General features: G+C 34.9%; 1 protein-coding gene across 7 annotated transcripts in view; it reads right to left on the bottom strand.

The window, feature by feature from the left end:
* The window catches only part of LOC129739373 (forkhead box protein O), a 278,812-nt gene that overhangs the window by 240,033 nt on the left and 17,473 nt on the right, over positions 1-21,306 (bottom strand). For all 7 annotated transcript variants that reach the window (XM_055730788.1, XM_055730781.1, XM_055730784.1 and 4 more), the window contains one exon: positions 8,319-8,551. In XM_055730788.1, coding sequence (XP_055586763.1) covers positions 8,319-8,551 — 233 coding nt within the window. The remainder of the gene's footprint in view (positions 1-8,318; positions 8,552-21,306) is intronic.

Genomic DNA, 21,306 nt, shown 5'->3' with positions numbered 1-21,306 from the left:
AGCATGTCGACAGCATACAAATAACAAAACGCGAACAAGACTCTACTCATGCTGGGAACCAAATTTTTTTTTTAAGCTATATGCGAAGTAATGGACGAGAAAAAATATCTAAATTTACGTTAACGTGTGAATCTCAGTGGAAATATATCCTTTTAAGAGATCCACAGAATACGACAAAAATTTACAAAATTAAAATTAGGTTAAAAGATATGAAGAAAAAAATTAAAACTAAGGCTGTCTTAAAACTAAATTAATAAAAAAAACTGAACTAAAATAAAATATTTAAAGGTAAACAAAAAAAACTAAAATTACTATGACTGATATGATGGTTGGTGGTTAACGAACATGAATTCCTTTGAGATATTGTATCAAATTTGTTTTAAAGGCGGATCGACTGTTGATGATTTTGATTCGATTGGGTAAACTATTATATTTGGTAGGCCCAATGAAGGAGATTCTTCGTTGACCTAGTGTAGTCGATGATCTACTACGCTGAAGATGACTTGGTTTAATTAGCAATAAGGCACTTTTAATGTTATAAGTATCTGCATTTATATTTACCTTACCGGAAAGGAACAACTTTCAAGCGGGAAACATGATCCGGGAGAATTAACATCCTCATAAACTCTCAAAACCCTCAGCCATTCGCGTAATATTCACTTAGCGCAAACTTTAACACAACAAGCAAACTGAACTGATGCATCTTCAAATCCATGGCTCCATTTTCCTCCCAACCCCTCGAAGTTAAACGAGGGAAACGATACGCGAGCAGCAATCAAAAAGCCAACGCCGCAAAGCAAATGTGAGCTCAACTTCAACGGAGATGGGTAGGTACCTTCCTACTGATATTCACAACAGAGCCCCAGAACGCGCGCCCTATCATTGAAAGAGAGTAACTTTTCAAGTGCACTTCAAAAGATTTTTCACTTTAGGTGCCATTAACAGACAAACTCTCAAAGCCAAGTCAAGTCAGTCAGGTAAGGCCAGGAAGAAAAAGTTCTCAAGTCGATGGAGGATGGAGGAGTTTCTTCGAAGAAAAACAAAACTGCAGAAAAAATAAACCGGAAACAGAGTAGGTAAAGTTGTACACTAACAGCCCTAATTGATTGCGATACTTGTTGTACCTACTCGTACCGCACTGTACTTGCGCTTGCTGCACAAAATGACGTAATCAGATTGCACACTCGCTAATCCTGTGGGTGGGGGGGGGGACCGTTTTAAGCATTTCAGTATTCCCGCGTTTAATGATCTTTTTTTTTTCTTTCCGTTCTTTTAGAATCTCGTTGAAATGATTCGATAAAATTCTTCTTGTCTTTGTTTATGTTTTTGACGTTAGTGACATTCTACCCCACGGTGTGTTTTCTAGATGCTTTAGTTTTTGTTTAATGAAAATATCATCAAAACCGTGTTTTTATCATTCTTTTTCTTTTTAGTAAGGCGCAAATCAGTTCTCTGGGTCGTCGAAAGTGTTCAATTTGGTTCTTAGATGATAGGTATCGTTGTAAATAGCGATTACGCTTAACTGGTACGTTTTGTACAGTTTTCCCATACACATAAATCACAAAACATAAAGATCAAATTATCATTGAAAATCTGACATGAAAAGCGATTTTTTAAGATTTCGTACTTTAGCTACACATCACAATAATTAAGTTTTTTATACAATTTTGATTTTTTGTTTACTTTCATTTCTGGACACTGACCAAAGATATAGCGCCTTTTCTCGCTCTTAAAAATAAAAAAAGAAGAACAGAAATTCGTAGAAAACAAAAGCTTTCGACTTCTGTTATTAACTTGAAAGGTTTCAATGACTTTCAATTAACTGCGATTCTTTAACAGATGTTAATTTTCTAGAAAATTGAAATGATTGACAATAAAGATATGATTTTCAGCACTTGAGAACATATTCTTAAGTTGCAAAAGAACTATTGTCAACAGTAAGACCAGTAAAATGTTTTGTTTTTCAGTATTTAAATGGAAATTTGCAAATCCAATTTATTTTAATTGGTAATATTTATAATTCACAACATTTCACAGGAAGGGGTAATATGCCCCATCTGCAAGAAGGGCAACAAATTGGACTGTGAGAACTACCGAGCAATCACTGTCCTCAATGCCGCCTACAAAGTGTTGTCCCGAATCCTACTCCGCCGCCTAACGCCACACGCTAACAGATTCGTGGAAAGTCATCAGGCCGGCTTCATGGAGGACGGTCTACGACGGAACAAGGCGACGGTGGATGGAACGCAGTGTTGTGAGATCCGGCGGCGAATTATCAGCGGAAGTCGTGCCTACTATGGACTCCACAAACAACTGCGGTCCAGAAGACTTCGCCCCCGCACAAAGTGTAACCTGTACACAACGCTCATTAGACCGGTTTTCCTCTACGGGCACGGGACGTGGATATTGCTCGAGGAGGACCTGCACACACTCGGAGTATTTGAACGACGAGTGTTAAGAACCATCTTTTGCGGCGTGCAGGAGAACGGAGTGTGGAGGTCGCGCGACTCTACACGGTGAAAAAAGACGACTGTTGTTTCAATTATTTCAGATAGTTCTACTAATCATCAAAGTGTAGTTATTTTTTCCGAATTCAACTATAAATATGATAGACTCTACTTCAAACTGCATATTGACCTTACGCAATCAACTATGAATATAATGAATTCAACTGTAATGGTATAATTGATTCTGTAAATATGATAGATTCAACTACAATTGTATGATTGATTTTTGGCATTCAACTATAGATATAATAGATTAAACTACAAACTGCTGATTGATCTTACGCAATCAACTATTAATATAATAGATTCAATGGTATTGATATAACTGATTTAACTATTGATATGATGGATTCAACTACAATTGTATGATTGATTTTTTAACATTCAACTATAAATATAATATATTGAACTATACATCTATATAATATATTGAACTATACACATATACATCATTATGATTTTAACTAAAATGTGGGTATCCTTTTGTGACAATGTTATTTGCAGCGCAAAAAAAAACAAAAAAAATAATTTTGGAATTTGGTTTTGTGGTCGGATCAAAATGGATTTCGGTGGACCGAACCGAGCCGATTTATTAGCGGAGCAACTCGAAAAAGTTATTCTTTGCGGAAAATGTTAGCCTGATGCGATGCTTCTGACACCACCAAATCGTCCTCCGGATTGCTGCTCGTCGAGTCATTCATCAGAAATATAATTGAATCTTTTATATTTACAGTTAAATCAACTATACAAGTATAGTTGTTTCCGATAGGGCAAGGTATTCTTCAGATTTAATAGATCTCGTCTGGAGAGAGAAGTTGAGAACGAAATTTGACACCCCAAGCAATCAAAGGTCTAATAAAGCAGATACGAAAAAGCTTAATTAGCTCCATCATTGATCTGAAGAACGTTCTAAGCAGCTCAAAATTTAAGTCCTTATTGATACTTTTAAGTTCTAAAGCAAGTCTAAATGACCTTTTATTAAGCTTCCAGCGGTTTTTCAATTCAGCTTCTAAAAAATCGTAAAATAAGCAAAACATTCTTTGAATATCTTAAATTTCACCCTAGGAATCAGTTCATATAACCTTCTCTTAATTATTACCGTGATGCTATGCTACTCGGATACCAAACTCGACTCTTTGCGGTTTGCCGAGATTTGTTCAGCTCGATTGCTTCTTTTCTACATTTCCTACTCAATACTCAAATTTCTTATTGAAAACAAGCTTGCCAAGTTTGGGCATCGAACTCCGACCTTCGTGGTGACAATCGAAAACTTTACCACAAGGGTAAGTCTAGATGTTGTTCTAAATAAAACTTAAAGTTCAAATGATCATAAGATTTTGTAGAATATCTGCAGGCGCACCCGCCCAACCAGACAGCCAACCAGGAAGAAAGCTCTTCATTGCACTTATATTCAAAGCGAAGGTTTGAATAACCTCTGGGCTGAATGAAACTACGATTTCAAAGTAGTGAATTTTATTTTATCGTCGTTTTTTGGCGGATGGTAGATTCAAAAACGTTTTAACCAGTTGTCCAGACGTTTCGAGTTACTCTGGCTTTCGCTCCTCTTCAGTGGACACTAAAATTTTATTTATCGCACTGAATTTTTATCTAATTACCAATATTTTAAATAACTGTTTTCGTCCTATATTTTCAACAGTTAACATTATAGGATGATTCCAGGACAGCAAAACAGTTGCAAAAAACAATTCGGTATCGATTTTTGAAAAGGGCGAATATGCCAAGACCTTAGTTTTGAGAAAAGAAGCATTCAAATTTTCAGAATATATAAACAATTTCCTATTTCACAGCATTGAATCATTTTCCTAACTAAGTCAATAAACTTCTTTAAAATCAACGTAATTTCACTATCCGATTGATAAATTTAGTTTTTCCGTGATTATTACTTCTAAAAGTTCAAAAATATAATTATGTGCCCTTTTGCTTTTTTATTTGTTTACTAGCCTAATGTGAGCGCCCTTTTGAATTCCAGAATGACTGTTTGCTTTTCATAGTACTGAAACGGCTCTTATCAAAGTCCACGATGACATCGCCCAGTGCATCGACAAAAAAGGTGTTGCAATTATGTTAATGATTGATTTTTCGAAAGCATTTGATCGATTGTCACATTCTAAACTTTGTGAGAAACTTTTATCTTGTTTTAACTTTAGTTCATCCGCAGTTAACTTGGTAAAGTCCTATCTTAATGGAAGACAGTAAACTGTTTTTTATGCAAATATGCTTTCAAATTTTAGAACAATTTCTTCTGGTGTCCCTCAGGGATCTGTTTTAGGTCCTCTATTGTTCTCGCTGTTTATTAATGATCTCCCATCGGTTCTCATAAATTGTCAAATTCATCTGTTCGCCGATGATGTTCAAGTGTATCTATGCAATGACACTCCATATAATCGTTTACAAGTAGCTGATGAAATGAACTCAGATTTGTCAAAACTTTTCGAATGGTCTGTAAATAATCTTTTACCTATTAATTCATCCAAGACTAAAGCTATTTTCTTTTCACGAAACAAGAATGAAATTGAGCCGCCTTCTTTGTTACTAAATGGTGATGAAATTCAATTTTCAAATAAGGTAAACAATCTCGGTGTAATTTTTGAAAACAATCTTAGTTGGAACTCACAAATCAAGCAGCAGTGTTCGGAAATTTATTTCACACTTAAGAGGCTGAACATAAGTACCAGACACTTAGATTCCACGACTAAACTGAAACTTTTCAAAACCTTCGTACTGCCATATTTCATATTCAGTTGTTTTACGTTTTCTAACGCCAATGTTTCTCAATTGAATCGCTTACAGACGGCTTTGAATGCATGCGTGCGATATGTTTACAGCCTTGATCGTTATGCAAGCGTTACTTTTCGCCAGAAACTTCTTCTTAGTTGCAGTTTTTCTAAATTTTATATATTCCGTAGCTGCATGACTGTATTTAATACCATAAAAAGTAGAAAGCCTCCTTATTTGAATTCTTTATTCATTCCACTACGTAGTTTGCGCTCATCCTGTTTTCTTTTACCTCATCATACTTCATTGTACTACAGTAATTCTTTCATTGTTAGGAAATAAAAAACTGGAACCAACTCCCCATTCAAGTTAAGATGAATTTTTCAAAAACACGTTTCAAAGAGGACTTGCTGGTATGGCGTTTAGACTTGTACGAATATTTAAGAATGCTCTCATCAACGTCAGGATTAGTTATACCAATTTACTTGAATTATTCTTATATTTATTACAAATCTGTAACGAGTTAAAAGATCATTGATCTTATGTTACATGTCAATAAAGAAATTAAAAAAAATATTCGGGGAATTTTCAGATATTTCGCCTTGCGGATGAGATTCCAAAACCATAATACTTTTAACACCCCTGAAAATTTCACCTCGAATGTTTTCCGGCACCATGTATTCTTATTTTAGTTCCGTCGAATAGTGGCCTTTAATCGGAATTTTACTTGAATTTCAATTGAAAGAATAAGTTTTATAAAAATTTCTACAGACGAAATTTCGGAAATTTTCTGCGGACGAAAAAAAAACGCGTGCGTTGCAATCAAGTCAACGCCTGCTCCTCCTGGCCCTCAATGAGTTTAGAAACTGTAACAAAACCTTTCATTTCGCGATGAAATTTTGAGGGGGAAAACCTTAACAGATGAAAACAAAACAAAAATTACTTTTCACCTCCTGGATGAATTGGGCGAAAGAGCATCGTGGCTACACACTCATAAAAAAAGCTATTCGCCTTATTTAAAAAGTGCATATAAGAAACATTCTGCACAAAAAGATGCTTGGTTAAATGCCGTTTTTTTTAATAAACAACGTCTAAGGGTTATTTTGAAAAACTTTGTGAAATGGTTCTTACGCACACTTGCTTTAATGTAATTTGATGTGACTTTGCAAAATAGCTCGAAGATACAACGACCCCAAGGCGGGATGTCGAGTTATGAACATAATCGTTTTCAAAATTTTCAGATGTAAACTATTCCAAGAACTATTGAACGTAGACCTCAGCTTTAGACATTAGAATCATATCTCAGATTCTAAATATAAATCAAGTTCTAGCCAAGCTTTGGAACTTCGAATTGCGATATTCATTAATACCATGGAATCAAATTTCAACTTGAGAATTATATTTAAACTCAAGCAGAGAATCTCTAATTGGTCTATCAGATTTCTTATTGAGATATCGATTTCAATCTTAGAATGAAAAAAAAATCCTTATTAATATTCAAAATCAATATTAATATCAAACTCAGAATCCACAGAAATATTTCAGCATAAGGTTACAAACACAAACATTTAAATACTAGACATTATTTAAATTGAAACGTAATATGTAAATTCAAGATTCAATACATATTAAGTTCATAAACTACGTAAGTACAATTCCTGGCTCAGTTTTCATACTCAGAGCTCAGAGTTCAAGTTCGAAGTTTTTATCAGATATCTTTCATTCTTATTTCAGACTATGATCACAGATTCCAACTTCAATCAGGGGATGAGATTTTGAAGTTACGAATAAGACAACAGAACTCCTATTTCATACTAAAATTCATGTTTTAGTTAAATTTGTATGACTATAATATAAGGTGATTGATATGGTTCAAATTTTAGAATAAAATGAAAGATTCAAGTAACATATTTGGCTTCATATCAAAAGTTAAATTCGGGATAAAAATTTGGTCTTGTGGTATAGTTCAGTTGACATGTCAGTTGTCTCCTGAGCTGATGTCCACGAGCTCGAGCCCAAGAGTAAATTGAACACTATGAACACAGTTCTACCGGATAAGTTTTTCAATAACGGTCCGCCAGCTGCAACGTTGATAAAGTCGCAAATGCCATAAAAATGGTAATTCGACTTTAATCGAAACAAAAAATGAATAAAAATTTAGAATTCAGAAAGAAAATTTGCAAACTTTTTTAACTCCTCTCCTATTAAACATCTCTCCTCAAGGTGCAATTTCGTTTGAACTGGTTCTCTTAAATATCAAAGCGTCCGGATGAACTTTGATAAAATATGGCTGCATTGATGAACACAAATAAATGGCTGGATTAATAATATTGTATTTTGAACCTTGTTGATTTAAACATAATTAATGAACAACTTTCCTTCGTTATCAAATCAAAAAGGCGAATCAACTTGCTACTTTTAAAGGTACATACTTTATAATTGGAGATCACCCAACATCTTGGAGAAACCCTCAGGTGAGATTATAGGCAGGTTCTTATCGCGCCACCGACTGACCGAGGGGCACTTACATATTTATGTACGAGCCAATTGATAGGAGAAAACGGGTTTTCTCCTTATTGGCATGAAACAAGAAGTATCGATTGCAAGGTAATCAGCGGCCAGCACGGTGTCCCTGATACTCTCAGCTCAGTCCATACTCATAAATATATTGGCGCGGTTGGCTCTGTGAAAGACTGCTATTATCATGTCAGCCGACTTTATTGCCCCATGCGACATGCGACTGTCATGCCAGAAACCCTTTCTTCTCCAAGCGAATGGGGCATTCGTCGAGGACGAGATATCACCAAAATTACATGTTTAAGTCTCTCGCCAGGGGAAAGCAATCGAATCCGAAATAAAAACAAATTATTTTCTTCAGAACTGGCATTGTGGCACAGTGAATGTAGCTTTAAAATATCTGTATTCAGTAGAAAAATCCAACCAATTTAGCTCTGTCGATTATGGTTTGGTGGCGATGCTCTAACTACGTGCCAATCAAATCTCAACAAGTTTCCCTCTCTCCTTCAGGTTTTCATCAATTTTTTTTTCCATTCATGTGTGAAACTAAGTACTCACCTTCCATCCTGCGCTACTGTTCGAATCGCCCTTGTCCTTAAAGTAGGGCACATTTTGCACCATCCATTCATAGATCTGGCTGAGCGTTAGGCGACTATCACCTGCTGAACTAATTGCTTGTGTAATTAAATCAGCGTACGATAGGTTACCCCAAGCGTTGCGACGCGATGAGTTCTTCTTAGCGGACGCCGACCCGGACGATGCGGCCGATTGTGGTTGATTTGCATTGGCACCTGGAAAGAAGAAGGAGGGCAAAAAAAAAACGAGACCAGGATTGAGAAAAAATTGACACTGGATCACTGGAATATGGCAGTTCAAAATAGGCGGAGGGGGGCAACGGCAGAAGCTTGAACTTGAGCAAAAAAAGGCGGATCTGTCATCTCTAGGGCTCACAGTTCATGTCGACAGTGGTTCCAAGCTTCTGATTTTAGAAGTGAACTTTAAAAAAAAGGTCTCATATCTTAACTTCAACCGCCCTAAGACGTATCCGGCACCGTTATTGACAATTTAAAAGAAAATGCATCGGATTTGTTCTACTAGAGGCGACGTGGAATTTGTATGCACTGCAAGTTTTCGCTTGTGTTTCGAACCACGCTTGGCCTACTAATGTGTTGTGGGAGATGCAACTCTATCTGTATCTACCACTTCATAGTAGTTGGCCCGTGCCGAACAAATATTTGATATGTGATGATAATACTTCTAAAAAATTTTACCAGCTCATTTTGACCATCTTTCATTTCCTCTTACTTTCTATCCGTCTATAAAAATTTCATAATCTTAAAATGCTCTTACTAAGAATGACATCACTTTTTACCGATAAGGCCGATACATTAAGTAACAGATATTCAAAATGTTTACGATATCCAGAAGCATCAGATTTGAAACAGCATTTTCTTGGCGCATCAAATCGAACTTTCTGCTTACCAGACGGCCGTTCGGTGTTTGTTTGTGAAAAGATTCTGCTACACGGTATATCTGAATTTTCTTTCTAGTTTCGTTTTTGGATGGATGATTTTGAGAACAGTTTTTCATCTTCTTTTCATAGTAGGGAGCACTAAGTTTATCAAGAATGTTTTCTTTTTATTAATATTACTTGTTATTTGATCGTCGTACATTGGAATGTCCTTTGCAGAGTTATGGAATGTGAAGAAGAGGTAATGAAACTTGTCATTTGTTTGAATGAATATGAAACAGTTTAAAACGATTTACTTGTAATAAGCATAGCATTGGGTGACTACACACATCTTGCATTGGCTGATACATGCGGTACAACTAATTATCAAGAACAATACAAGATGCCAAAATGAGTATCTGGATTCAAAACTCATTTCTAGTGTTGCCATTGAAAATCAGTGTAGTACTACAATGCACACCTCGACAAGTCAATGTAATCATAGTGGGGATAATCTGAAACAGCTAAAGAAACTTTTTAGGTGCAGAGAACTCATACGACCCAGGATGCTGTTTTCAGATAGGAAGGGGAAAGGTTGTTTTATAGGAAATCCTACTTGGCAGATAGGATTGATGAAGAATTTAAATACAATTGCTAAATCATATAAGCTTATAAAAAAAGAGAAAACAGGAACGAGCTCACCAATCTGTAAAAAATTGTAGATGGACATCGTACTATGCAAGATGCGCTGCGATACACTTTTAGTGAACCTACATCCACCGGCTTCTGATTTAATGAATGCACATCGCATTGCAAAAAAAAAAATCTTCAGAGGGTGGCAGTAGTTAAAGTCAAAAAACACACTGGCGACGACTGCGTGGAAGCACTACAGCAATTCGTCTGAAGATAATAATTTTTGTATTGTTAATAATTAACTTATTTTTCGCGATTTACATTCAAATTTATTAAATCAACATTTTAAAGCTGGAATTTTCCACTACACTAAGTTTGTGCTTTTCTTCGTTTCATAGTCTCGTCTATTCATACTACACTTCCGGTCATTTTGCTCTCACAAAACACGTTCATCGTTTTTTTAAAGACTCACATACGGCATAAAAAGCACTTTTACATCCCGTTAACACTGAATTCTGATGATAGCACAAAACAAAATAAACGCTTTGCTTTCCAGAGCTAGCGGTAAGATCCGCTAATTGAAATAAATGCACCTATTTTCCTCTAAATTTCCCGAACAACTTGCGAACTTTTTTCTCTGCATCTTGGTTGTTAATAGCTTCACCACGTTTCACCATTATTTTGTACTTGAAACTAAAAATTGATTAGATTTTTAATGGAATTCACCAAAAATTTTTATTCGCGAAAAAAAGGACGGAAAAAACGCGACGTCGGAAAAACCACGTGCGTTCTCGAGCACGGCTTACTGCGACTCTTAAAACGATTTACTTGTAATAAATAGAAAAAAACGTTTTACAGTGCTGAAGTGTTGGTAACAACAAATTGAGATCATTGTTGATCTCATATTGTTCAAACCAAAAGTTTGAATATTTTGTGTGCCATTCATTTTTAATTGTTAGATTTCATATCAACTTTACCGGTTGAAGTTTTTCTTATATTAAAAAAATAATTTAGAATTAGGGACAAGAGGTGAACTGTAACTTAGACAAAAATATCACTTCTATCCAATAAAGTCTATACAATTCTATCGAGTTGAGTCCTGTTTATGAGTTTTTTTTTACGAAAAAGCAATAAAACATAAGGGAAGAGGGGGCATAATGCCCACGTTAAGAAGAAAGCCTGGTTTAACTTTCATTTTCGGTTGTGTTAGGAAGTTTGGTTTATTTTCTGTCTAAATCTGATAGTTAGAATAACTGGAAGGTCAAAAAAGGCCACAATTTTGATGAAGTTTGAAGAGTAGGTTGAAAATTGGATTTCAGACTCAGTAGGGGCATAATGCGCATATGTGTGTACCCAATCGCGTCGTTTAACGTTTGATAAGTGTTTATTGATCCAAGTGCTTCCGAAAGTGTTTGCCAGGTAAAATCACTTCCATTCTACTTCACAGATGGAAAAATGTATTGCTAAGCGCAGTGCTGCCAGATATACTGGAATTCTTGTGAATAGTTATTTAAATCTATATAAAATTTAGGAATTTTAAATACATTCGTTTATATTCAAGTTATGTTTTCCAATTCAACTTAAAAATATATTTAAAATCGGTGTGATGAAACTGCATATAAATTTAAACAAATATGAAACATGCTTAAAGAAAAACGGACATGGCGCGTTTTGCCCTACCTAGACATGTTTATTAAAAATCGTTCAAAATAACAGAAAAAATATTTAAATAAGGAAATTTTTCGTTTTCTGATGATTTTGAAGACCAATCTTCATCATTGTATCAGATGTCAGGTAATTTTTTTGTCGACAGATGCCGTAATTCCTTACGAAAGTCAAAGCACAAATTGCAAGGAATATGGCTTGAAAAGTATTTTTGGATTTTTGCAGGGATTTATTGCATATTTGATGCTAATTTTTTGTACAAAAGGATTTTACTGTTAATAAAAAGGGAATAGCGTACCGAATTCTTAAAATAAGTGTATTTCTAGCTAGATATTGCAGTGGGGCGTTTTGCCCACACTGGGCATTATACCCCCAGTTACCCTAGTATGTTTTTATTTTCGGGTGAGCAATTTTCAAGGGATTTCACTTATTTCAATATTTTTAAAAATTAGCAAACAATATGAAACACCTTGTGCGCGACTGCAACGTTTTTGATTCCAAACATTGCTTCATGCAAAAAACATGCCAAATCACACCAAATTGACCCGAATAAGGAAACGCATTGTGTTTTCGATATAAGGCTGCCAGATTGCCCGGTTTTATCCGGATTTGCCCGGATATTTAATTTAAAATTTGGAAAAAGCCCGGTCCGGCCCGGTTGCCCGGATTTTATTGGAAAAGCCCGGATTTCGCCCGGGTTAATCCTCATTTTCATTCACAAAACACCCTTTAAAAAACAAATTGTGTTGTAATTTTTTTTATTTATGCGTCCAAAACGAAATTTTCTGAGCAAGTTTCATAAAAGTAATCATCAAAGATTTTTTGAAAGCTTCAAATACGATTTTGAATCTATTCTAGGTTTTGATCGAATTCGCCTGGATACTGCCACCATTTTGAAATCAAATGCCCGGATTTTGCCTGGTTTTAAGATAAAAATAGCCCGGTTTGTGCGGCCCGGATACGTGCTGAAAAAATTCTGGCAACCTTATTTTAGTACGATACAATAAACTAAATTTAGACATGAATCTCTAGATCCAGAGAGATTAGAATGAGTCGATTTGGAGTCATTTCTGAATTTCTCAAACCCTGAGGTCTTAAAAGCTTCGTTCTGGTTCAAAACTCATCCATAACTTTTTGCCATTTTTAGTAACGTTTACATTCTTTTCATATATTTATAGAAGTCGAAATGTTGCTAAACTTTCCTACATGAAACTGAAATTTTTTCTTAACGTATTGTTTCTCAAAAGATACTTTTTACATGATTTTATAATCGAGAAATTCATAACATTATTTATGTGTGAGATTTTTAACACGTAAGAACAATGCATAATTAAATGAAGCACAATAATGCCAACTAAATACTTTAATTTCTGCCACTTTTTGGTCCAATACTTCTCTTTGGAAAAAAAAACTGAGGGCAAGTTATTGGATAGGGGAGATGAGGGCACTCAGGGCATAATGAGCACTCCTTTTTTCTACATAAGTAAGTATTTTCTTAAACAAATTTTCAAAAGGACTTGTTTCGTACTATCCATAGTATTAATTTTTCACCAAAAAAGAAATATCCTTTTCATCTTTACAGAAATATCAAATAATAACCTGCTAGGTTCTCAAGTTACGAAAATATTATAATTTTTGAGCACCACCAAATAAGTTTTTATGACCTTGAAATCATCTTGATCTGAAATGTACGCACTGCAACATGATCTACACATTGTTTCTCAATTTTCAACATCGAAAAAATTATAATATTTTCGTCACTTGAGAACCTAGCTGGTTATTATTTAATATTTCTGTAAAGATGAAAAGGATATTTCTTTTTTGGTGAAAAATTTATACTATGGGTAGTACGAAACAAGTCCTTATGAAAATTTGTTTAAGAAAATACTTACTTATGTAGAAAAAAAAGAGGGCTCATTATGCCCTGGGTGCTCATTAAGCCCTCATCTCCCCTACAACATACAAACAAATACACACTTTTATATGCTAGGGATTCAAATGCTGGAATTAATTTGAAATGGGTTTTTATAAGTTTTTTCGTACATCAAAAACATATATCTTATCGCCTCGGTACCGGCTTTACAACTTACGGGCTCTGAAACTAGCAAAAATTTGCGGTTTGAGGTTAGATTTTCATGAATCATAAAGAGGCAACAATTTCAGCTTATCGGAGAAAATATTGTTGGACATTTCAGCGATCTACACTTAGTTTTTCGCTTATTAAAAATTAAAAATTCTAGTATGAGACTTGATCTCACTGATGACCCTGAACCGTAGTTGTCGATCATGTGCTTCACTACAATCCTTGATTTGAACTTTGTGGACATTTTTGACAGTGTTTGCATACTCTTCCACCACTCACACACAGTAATTCCACTGATCATACTGACAGGACACTTAGAACAAAAGTTCTATCATTTTATTCGTCAAATTTAGCAGGTTCGCAATACCAACGGTAGGTGGTGAACCTACCATTTTTCCGATACTAATGCCCTGTAGGAAAAATGTACCTGTTTAGCCCGATTTTACCGTCTGAATTGCCTGTTTTTTTTCGAAAGTTGGGTGGCACTTTCTAACTGGGATAGCATTTCTTCAAATCGATCGATGCGCACTCTGGAATCGATATTGCGTACTGTTAGAAAAATTATCCAACAAACGAAATCGAGAGTCCAGTCAGTATGGTCAGTGGTAATTCTTTGAATAATCAACGGTTTTGTCAGTCAGCAATTTGGCCATGGATCTTGAAGAAAAACGCGTGAATTTAATATTTTAAAAAAGGTTGGTTAGTAATTTTTATAGGCAACAAAATGCTGTCTAAATTTTGAATGATCGATTACTAGTTAATGAGCTATTAGCCCAAAAAGTGTCCCATTTCTAAAAGAACTAAGCTTTGTACGGAATTTAGATCATTTGGATAGGATTAACTTAAAATCAATTTAAACTTGTGATAAAATATTAAAATAAAACGAATATCCCAAGCATTAGTAAAATGCTTTAAAATGGATTTTTGGAGCACACTCATTTGGCAGATCACTTGAAAGTTGTAAAATTGACACGTTTTTGCAAACCCTTATCTGTGAAATAACGGGTCATTATTACACATTATTTCAAACATCCCGGGAACGCATTAAGACGGATAGTTTTATGTAGGTATTGTCAAAATTTAAACCGTTTTGTTGCAAGTCTGGTGAACTGTTTGGAAAAGGATTATAATAAGTATTTTAATATTATCGTCAAAATAGTGTTGCTTTTAATAACTCCATACCTTCGTATGATTCTCTTCACAGACTGCGTTGAATTAAAAGACCCACATGAGCAGGGTTTCGATTTCGAACCAGAACAGCTTCGTAATAAAGTTTTGCTAGTAAAGTGATAAATATTGTATAACAAATAAATTCTAAAATCATCAATTAATGATCGATTATTTGCTCAACAGACTGTCCTGGGACTACTAGCTGCGGAAACCATCATGATCCGGAAGCTGCAGAAATCAAGCGGGCTAGAACATAATTTTTGAAACGTTAAAACAAATGATTATGGTGAAAAAAATGTTTAAATTAAAGAAATAAACCAAGTTTTGTTTGAAAATATCTCATTTTATTTGCATTTTGCATTCCTTGCATGTAACGTTACGCATTTCTCAATATCAATATGAGGAAATCATTCATGGTTTGAGGTTAGGGTCAGGGATGCCAGGTGTTGAGGATAAAAATCAAGGCAATTTGTTAAAAAAAATTGTATGTATGTGCACAAGCGAAGACTACAAATTTGCTACCAAACAAGGGTTTAGGCAATGCGTGTGAGCCGGGGAGAAGGGGAGGGGGTGGGGGGGTTGGTTGTGGTGTTTTTGTACATCTCTACATGTTGTTTTCGAGTTAAGAACTATTAACAAACAGCTTAAAAAATCATTTAAAAAATCGTTTGTTTACAAACGCTGAAGAGATGAGCTTGATAGACACAAAGGGAGAAAAGCTATCACGTAAATTGTTATGGACTGCTGGCGTCTTCACTTACATGCTTTATGTGGTAAGTATGGACGGTAGATTTTCCCTTAGAATTCACAGGAAATTTCCAACAAATTTGTGTTTTATTATTTCTTGAAAAGTTCAAAATTTTGAAAAAAGGATGGAGCAATTAGTGCGGCATATTTCAATGATTATTGTGTTTAATCTATATTGCAACGCACCAGATCCAACTTTATCGAAAATATATATTATTTCCAGAACAAACAAGTACTTTTCCCAACATTTAACGTCCGAATGCTAAATATAGCTAAATTGTATAGGATGACGGAGAGAAAATTGAAAAAAATGTGTAAACATCAAGTCTGTATTAAGCCAGGGGGGGGTTTGGAACCGCCGTTTCTTTTAATTGGTAGTTTCAAATGTAAGGACTGTTTCAATGCAGAGTTTCTCGTCAAGAGTCAGCTTGTTTACGAGAAAATTGATAGCAATTGCAATTGATAAAGATGCACATCAACTCGACATCGTAGTTAAAAATATAAAATTAACAAAAAGTTGCTGTAAACATCCGCTATTGTCGGAATCGTTTTCTACGTATTCGTAATCGTTCTTTTGTCACCCCTCCCCCTTCTTAATTAAAAAAAACCGAAAGGAGAGAATGATAAAGTTTGAATTTTTTTAAAATTTACATAAATTTTGCAAACAAAATCAAATATCCGAAAGATCACAAGACCAAAAAACAAATTTTGAAAGATGGGAGTTATTTCACCTTTTGTATTCTTGATTTTATTGATTTTTTCGATTAAAAAAACTTGATTTATAGGTTTTGTGCAATGATATAGTAAGCAATTTTGTTGTACACAAGCTTTCGTACAATTTATTCAAATTTATTGGTTTCTCGCATTATTTGTTATATCCCGTCCTCACGATGTTCCAACTCCAAGTGACAAAAGAAGGATTTGAAATTTGTTCCGGCATCATTGGATAGATAACATGTAAAATTAACATTCCGCATCAAAATTTTGTAAAAATAGTGCACAGTATTGTTTTAATAGCCATAATCCTCACTTAGCCCAGTGTACCTTACTTAAATATTGACTTCAATATTTAATTTTGAAAGATTGTAAGATCTGTGCACTATGAGAAAAATCAAAGCAAAATCTGTGTCTGAGCAATATCTGGACGAAGGGTCAAAAGTCTGTGTTTTACTGACAAATCAGGGCACATGACATGGGCTGAGGCCTTTTGCTAAGGTGGTGTTCGTGTCGAACTGTCAATAAACTCTGTGCATTTTAGGCCACTATAACGGCAATTATACGAAATATTTTCATTATGGAATTGGGAGAAATAACGGTTTTTTCTTATCATCTGATAACTCTGAAATTTTTCTAACTATTCTTTTTAATTTGAGTCACTCAAATTTCAAAGTTCGGATCTGTTTACTTGAACTAATATGGATTCACGTGTCGCATAGTAGGACTAGAAAGCAAACATAAACTGGTTTGTTCAGAAACACGACTGCTCAAATAAATATGAAAGCCTGTCGGCTGTGCATACAGCACGCTTGAATTTATATCAACAAAATTGAATTTTATAATTCTACCAACTAAGTTTATTGTTTACTTTTTTTTGTCAAATTTTAACTTAGGCTAGGATATAAATTAATTAAGAATCCTAAATTTCGGCCCCGACAGGTATTGAAATGCTTGATTGAATTGAGCTCTTTCTTAGTGTCTTAAAAATTACAAATCAACACTCTATCGGACGGTCTTCGCTCAATTCGATCCAAAACGAATGTTGAGAAACCCTGATCCCGAAAAGGTGGAATTTGATTGGAAAATGGACACGAAACTGTGAGCAGATAGTTAACCAACCAACAAAAAAAAAGAGTGTCCAAAGTAAACCAGATGGTAACCGAAAAAGATTGGAATAACCGAGGCTCTCGGATTTTATTAAATTTGTGTGTGGCGATAATGTCATTTATATTTTATGTGCCACCAGGTCCGGGGTGCACATTTTAATCGAAGTAGCCTAACTCTGTATCAGTTTGGTTGGTAATGGCAATTTGTGGGCTTGTGTTATGGTCAACGTTTGGATCCAAGCAAACCGTGAGAAGAGAAGAAAAAAAATGAAAAATAAAATCACAACCGAGGGGTGAAGTGGCGCTAACGAACCGAACGAAAACTTGATGTTCATAGTCTACTGCCATCACCGACTTTCAACCATCCAAGTGAGCAAAACCTGTGCCGTCATTTGAACTGGTCATCAAAGCAATCTGTAGGGTGTTCCTGATCCTTCAAGTTTTGAAAAGTTATCAATAAGCTTACCAGGTGAAGCTTATGTCGTTTATATAGTGTCAAAACTGTCCAATTTGTTTGAAAAGCTAGCAATGTTGGTCCTGGAACTTGAAAATCAACTTTATTTTTTATTCTGCTGTTGTAGGTTAAATTTTTTAATGCCAAGAAAAAACAGTGTAAATCGAATTCCTTTCGAACATATGCATGATGGCAACAGATGGTTACACCCCCAAAACATTTAGCGAATTTGGATTGACGTCAATGTTACCCTGGTAATAATTGTTTGAATACACTCTTACAGGAAAATCTTGAGCAGACTCAGCTAGCGGCTCACAATGCATTCGTCCACACCGTTTGATGATAGTTGCTTTTAGCGACATAATGGTAATTGATCAGCTGCCATTTTCTCGCAAATTAAGGGCGACCTCCAAAAGGAATCAACTTTTAGGCTTGTTAGCTGTTACCGAGCGATTGTATAAAAAATGAAAAGAAGTTTCTCTTGTTGGTATCAAACACTTACAAATACCGTCAACTGAGGCAACATGCAACAATTTTCAACTTCAATAGCTTCTAAAAAACTTATGTTCACAGTTAATCGTATCCTTTATGCATCAAAAGTTTAAAGGATGCTGGGACATCAAATTTGCGTAGTTAAAAAAATTATTGGTTTCTTCAGTTATTTTTAATTTTCTAAAAACATGCGATTTTCACCCTTCTTAGAAAATGGGGTAACTTGCAACAAACTTTGTTTATAACGAAAAACCTTATGAACACGTACGAAAATTCAATATTTTTAATATATTTGCGATGTCTTAAATACCATTACGCATAACAACGCCAATTGCAGTAGTTTTTGTGTCTGTAAAAACAAATCTTCACATTTTTTCTGAAATTTATAATGCTGCATACATTTAGGGGTTAAATAATACTACGAAAAATTCTAAAAGCTGAAATCATAAAAATAAATGTTTGGATGAATGAAATTTAAATGTTTACAAACGCGTAATTCAAAACATTCATATTTCAACACATGGAAACGAGATTTACAAAGTATTTCTTTGATTTGCATTTTGTTGCATTTAACCCCAGACACCTAACTGAATATTAAAAATATTCATTTAAAAAAATTGGGTGATTGTTCGAAAAGTATTTTTACACCAACAATGTTGGAATAATATGAGAAAGCCTGTAAAAAGTTTGTAGGTAATTTTATCAAGCCGATCCGTCATACTGGGTAAAGTTTTTTTCGGCATCAAAAAATGTTAAAATTTGTACATTTATTGCTCGATTTTTCAAATTTTACATAAAAATAAAAAACTTAAGACAACTAGCTTAAGATGCGAGAAATTATGTCATCATCATTTTGTTATCATTAAAAGATAACTTTATTACAAAACATTAAATTAAAAATTGATTCAATGTAGTGTTATATAAATGTTGCATCGAACCCCGCTGTTGCATGATGCCCCGTTTGACGGTACCTAATTTTTAACTTCCACCAAAGATTCAGTCTTTTTTTTTATAGATATTGGTCACTCTGGAAGCCCAGAAAAAAATACTCCCTAATCAAACCTTCAGTGCCAATTTGACACTCCTCGATTTTTACAGTTTTTAAAACCTCATAATGTAGCTCAAATTTATTCAGACATTATTCGTCTATAACACTTCAGTTTATCGTTATTCAAAGTTCAAGAAAAAATCGGAAAGACATGGTTCGGAAAAGAAACTGTAGGTCAGCTACAAGTTGCTTATTTTTTTTCCTTAGTGTCCGAGAAGCTGATATAAGAAAGTATACGTTGCACATAAGGATATATTTTTTTTTAATTTTTTTTAAGATCATGTCCACAAAAAATGTAAAAAGTGCTATAAAAACCGTCCTTTCGAACAATAAACCGTCAAAATTGTTCACGCCATCTATTTATATAAAAATGAATTTCTGTCTGTCTGTCTGTCTGTCTGTCTGTCTGTCTGTCTGTCTGTCTGTCTGTCTGTCTGTCTGTCTGTCTGTCTGTCTGTCTGTCTGTCTGTCTGTCTGTCTGTCTGTCTGTCTGTCTGTCTGTCTGTTCCCTATAGACTCGGAAACTACTTAACCGATTTGCGTGAAACTTGGCTGGTGGGGGTATTGGAGGCAGGGGAAGGTTCCTATTATAGTTTGAGACCCCTCCCTCTCTCATGAAGAGAGGGAGGGGTCTCCCAAACAAAAAGACAATTTTTTGCATAACTCGAGAACAAATCAAGCCAATGGTATCCAATTTGGCATGGGGTGGTATTTGGGAAATAGGAATATTTCTATGAATATTAGGTACCCCTCTCTCCTCTCAGTGGGCTGATAGGAAGGGGGGAAGGGGGGCTACCTTACAATTTTTCATATATCTCAAAAACTAATCAAGATACTGGAACCAAATTTGGCATGGGAAGGTATTTGGATACGTAAAACATTTCAATGATTATTTGAGACCCCTCCCTATTTCCAGTAGAAAGGGGGAGGGGGCCTCTTTTATATTTTTTTTAACATAACTCAAAAACTAATAAAGCAAATAGAACCAAATTTGGCATGAAAGGATATTTGGATACAAAAACTATTTCTATGATTATTTGAGACCCCTCCCTCTTTCCTGTGGGGAAATGTAAAGGGGGGAGGGGCCTCTTTATATTTTTTACATAACTCAGAAACTAATTAAGCAAATGGAACCAAATTTGGCATGGGTGGGTATTTGGGAACGTGACATGTTCTAATGATTGTTTGAGACCCCTTCCATCTTCCAGCGGGGAGAGGGAAGAGGAGAGGGAGGAGTTTCATACATTTTTTACTGCATAAATCAAGAACTACAACAGCAAATGGAACCAAATTTGGCATGGAACGATATTTGGGTACGAGAAATGCTATAAATATATCACTCCTTCAAAGAGGTGGATGGAAAGGAGAGGAGAGTTCTCCTTCACAATTTTCAGCATAACTGGAGAGCTGATCGAGCCAATTGAACCATTTTTGACAAGTGAGGGTATTTAGATACGAAAAATGTTTCTATTATAAATTGAAGCCCCACTTTTTTTTCAGCGGAAAGATAAATTTGGCATCAAAAAGTATATGAGTACGAAAAATACTTCATGAATATTAAGCTCTCCCCTCCATTCAATGGGGAGAACGGAAGAAGGGATTGTACTTCCTTTCAAGTTTATGCATAACTCAAGAATTTACTACGCAAATAAAACCAAATTTGGTATGGGATTGTATATCAATACGAGAAATTTTTCTATTTGAAACAATTCCTTTCTTGCAGTAGGATGATATAATTAGGAATATAGGAAGGGAAGAGGAAAGCTTACATTTAACTATTTTTTTACAAAATCCGAGAAAAGGACAAAAATTAACATGGAAAATCATTTTGGTATGATTCTATGATTATCTGACACACCATCCTTCTTTCTGTGAGTAGGTACATAGGAGGAGGGTAGTGAGCCCAATACAATTTTGTTAGCATAAGTTCTCAATTTATGCTAATGAAGCCAACAGCATGTTAGCATTGTTAGCATAAGTT

Source organism: Uranotaenia lowii, chromosome 1, assembly GCF_029784155.1.
Source record: "Uranotaenia lowii strain MFRU-FL chromosome 1, ASM2978415v1, whole genome shotgun sequence".
In the NCBI taxonomy this organism is placed as follows: Eukaryota; Metazoa; Arthropoda; class Insecta; order Diptera; family Culicidae; genus Uranotaenia; species Uranotaenia lowii.
The sequence above is the reverse complement of the archived record's forward strand: the minus strand, read 5'-3'. Positions and strand labels throughout refer to the sequence as shown.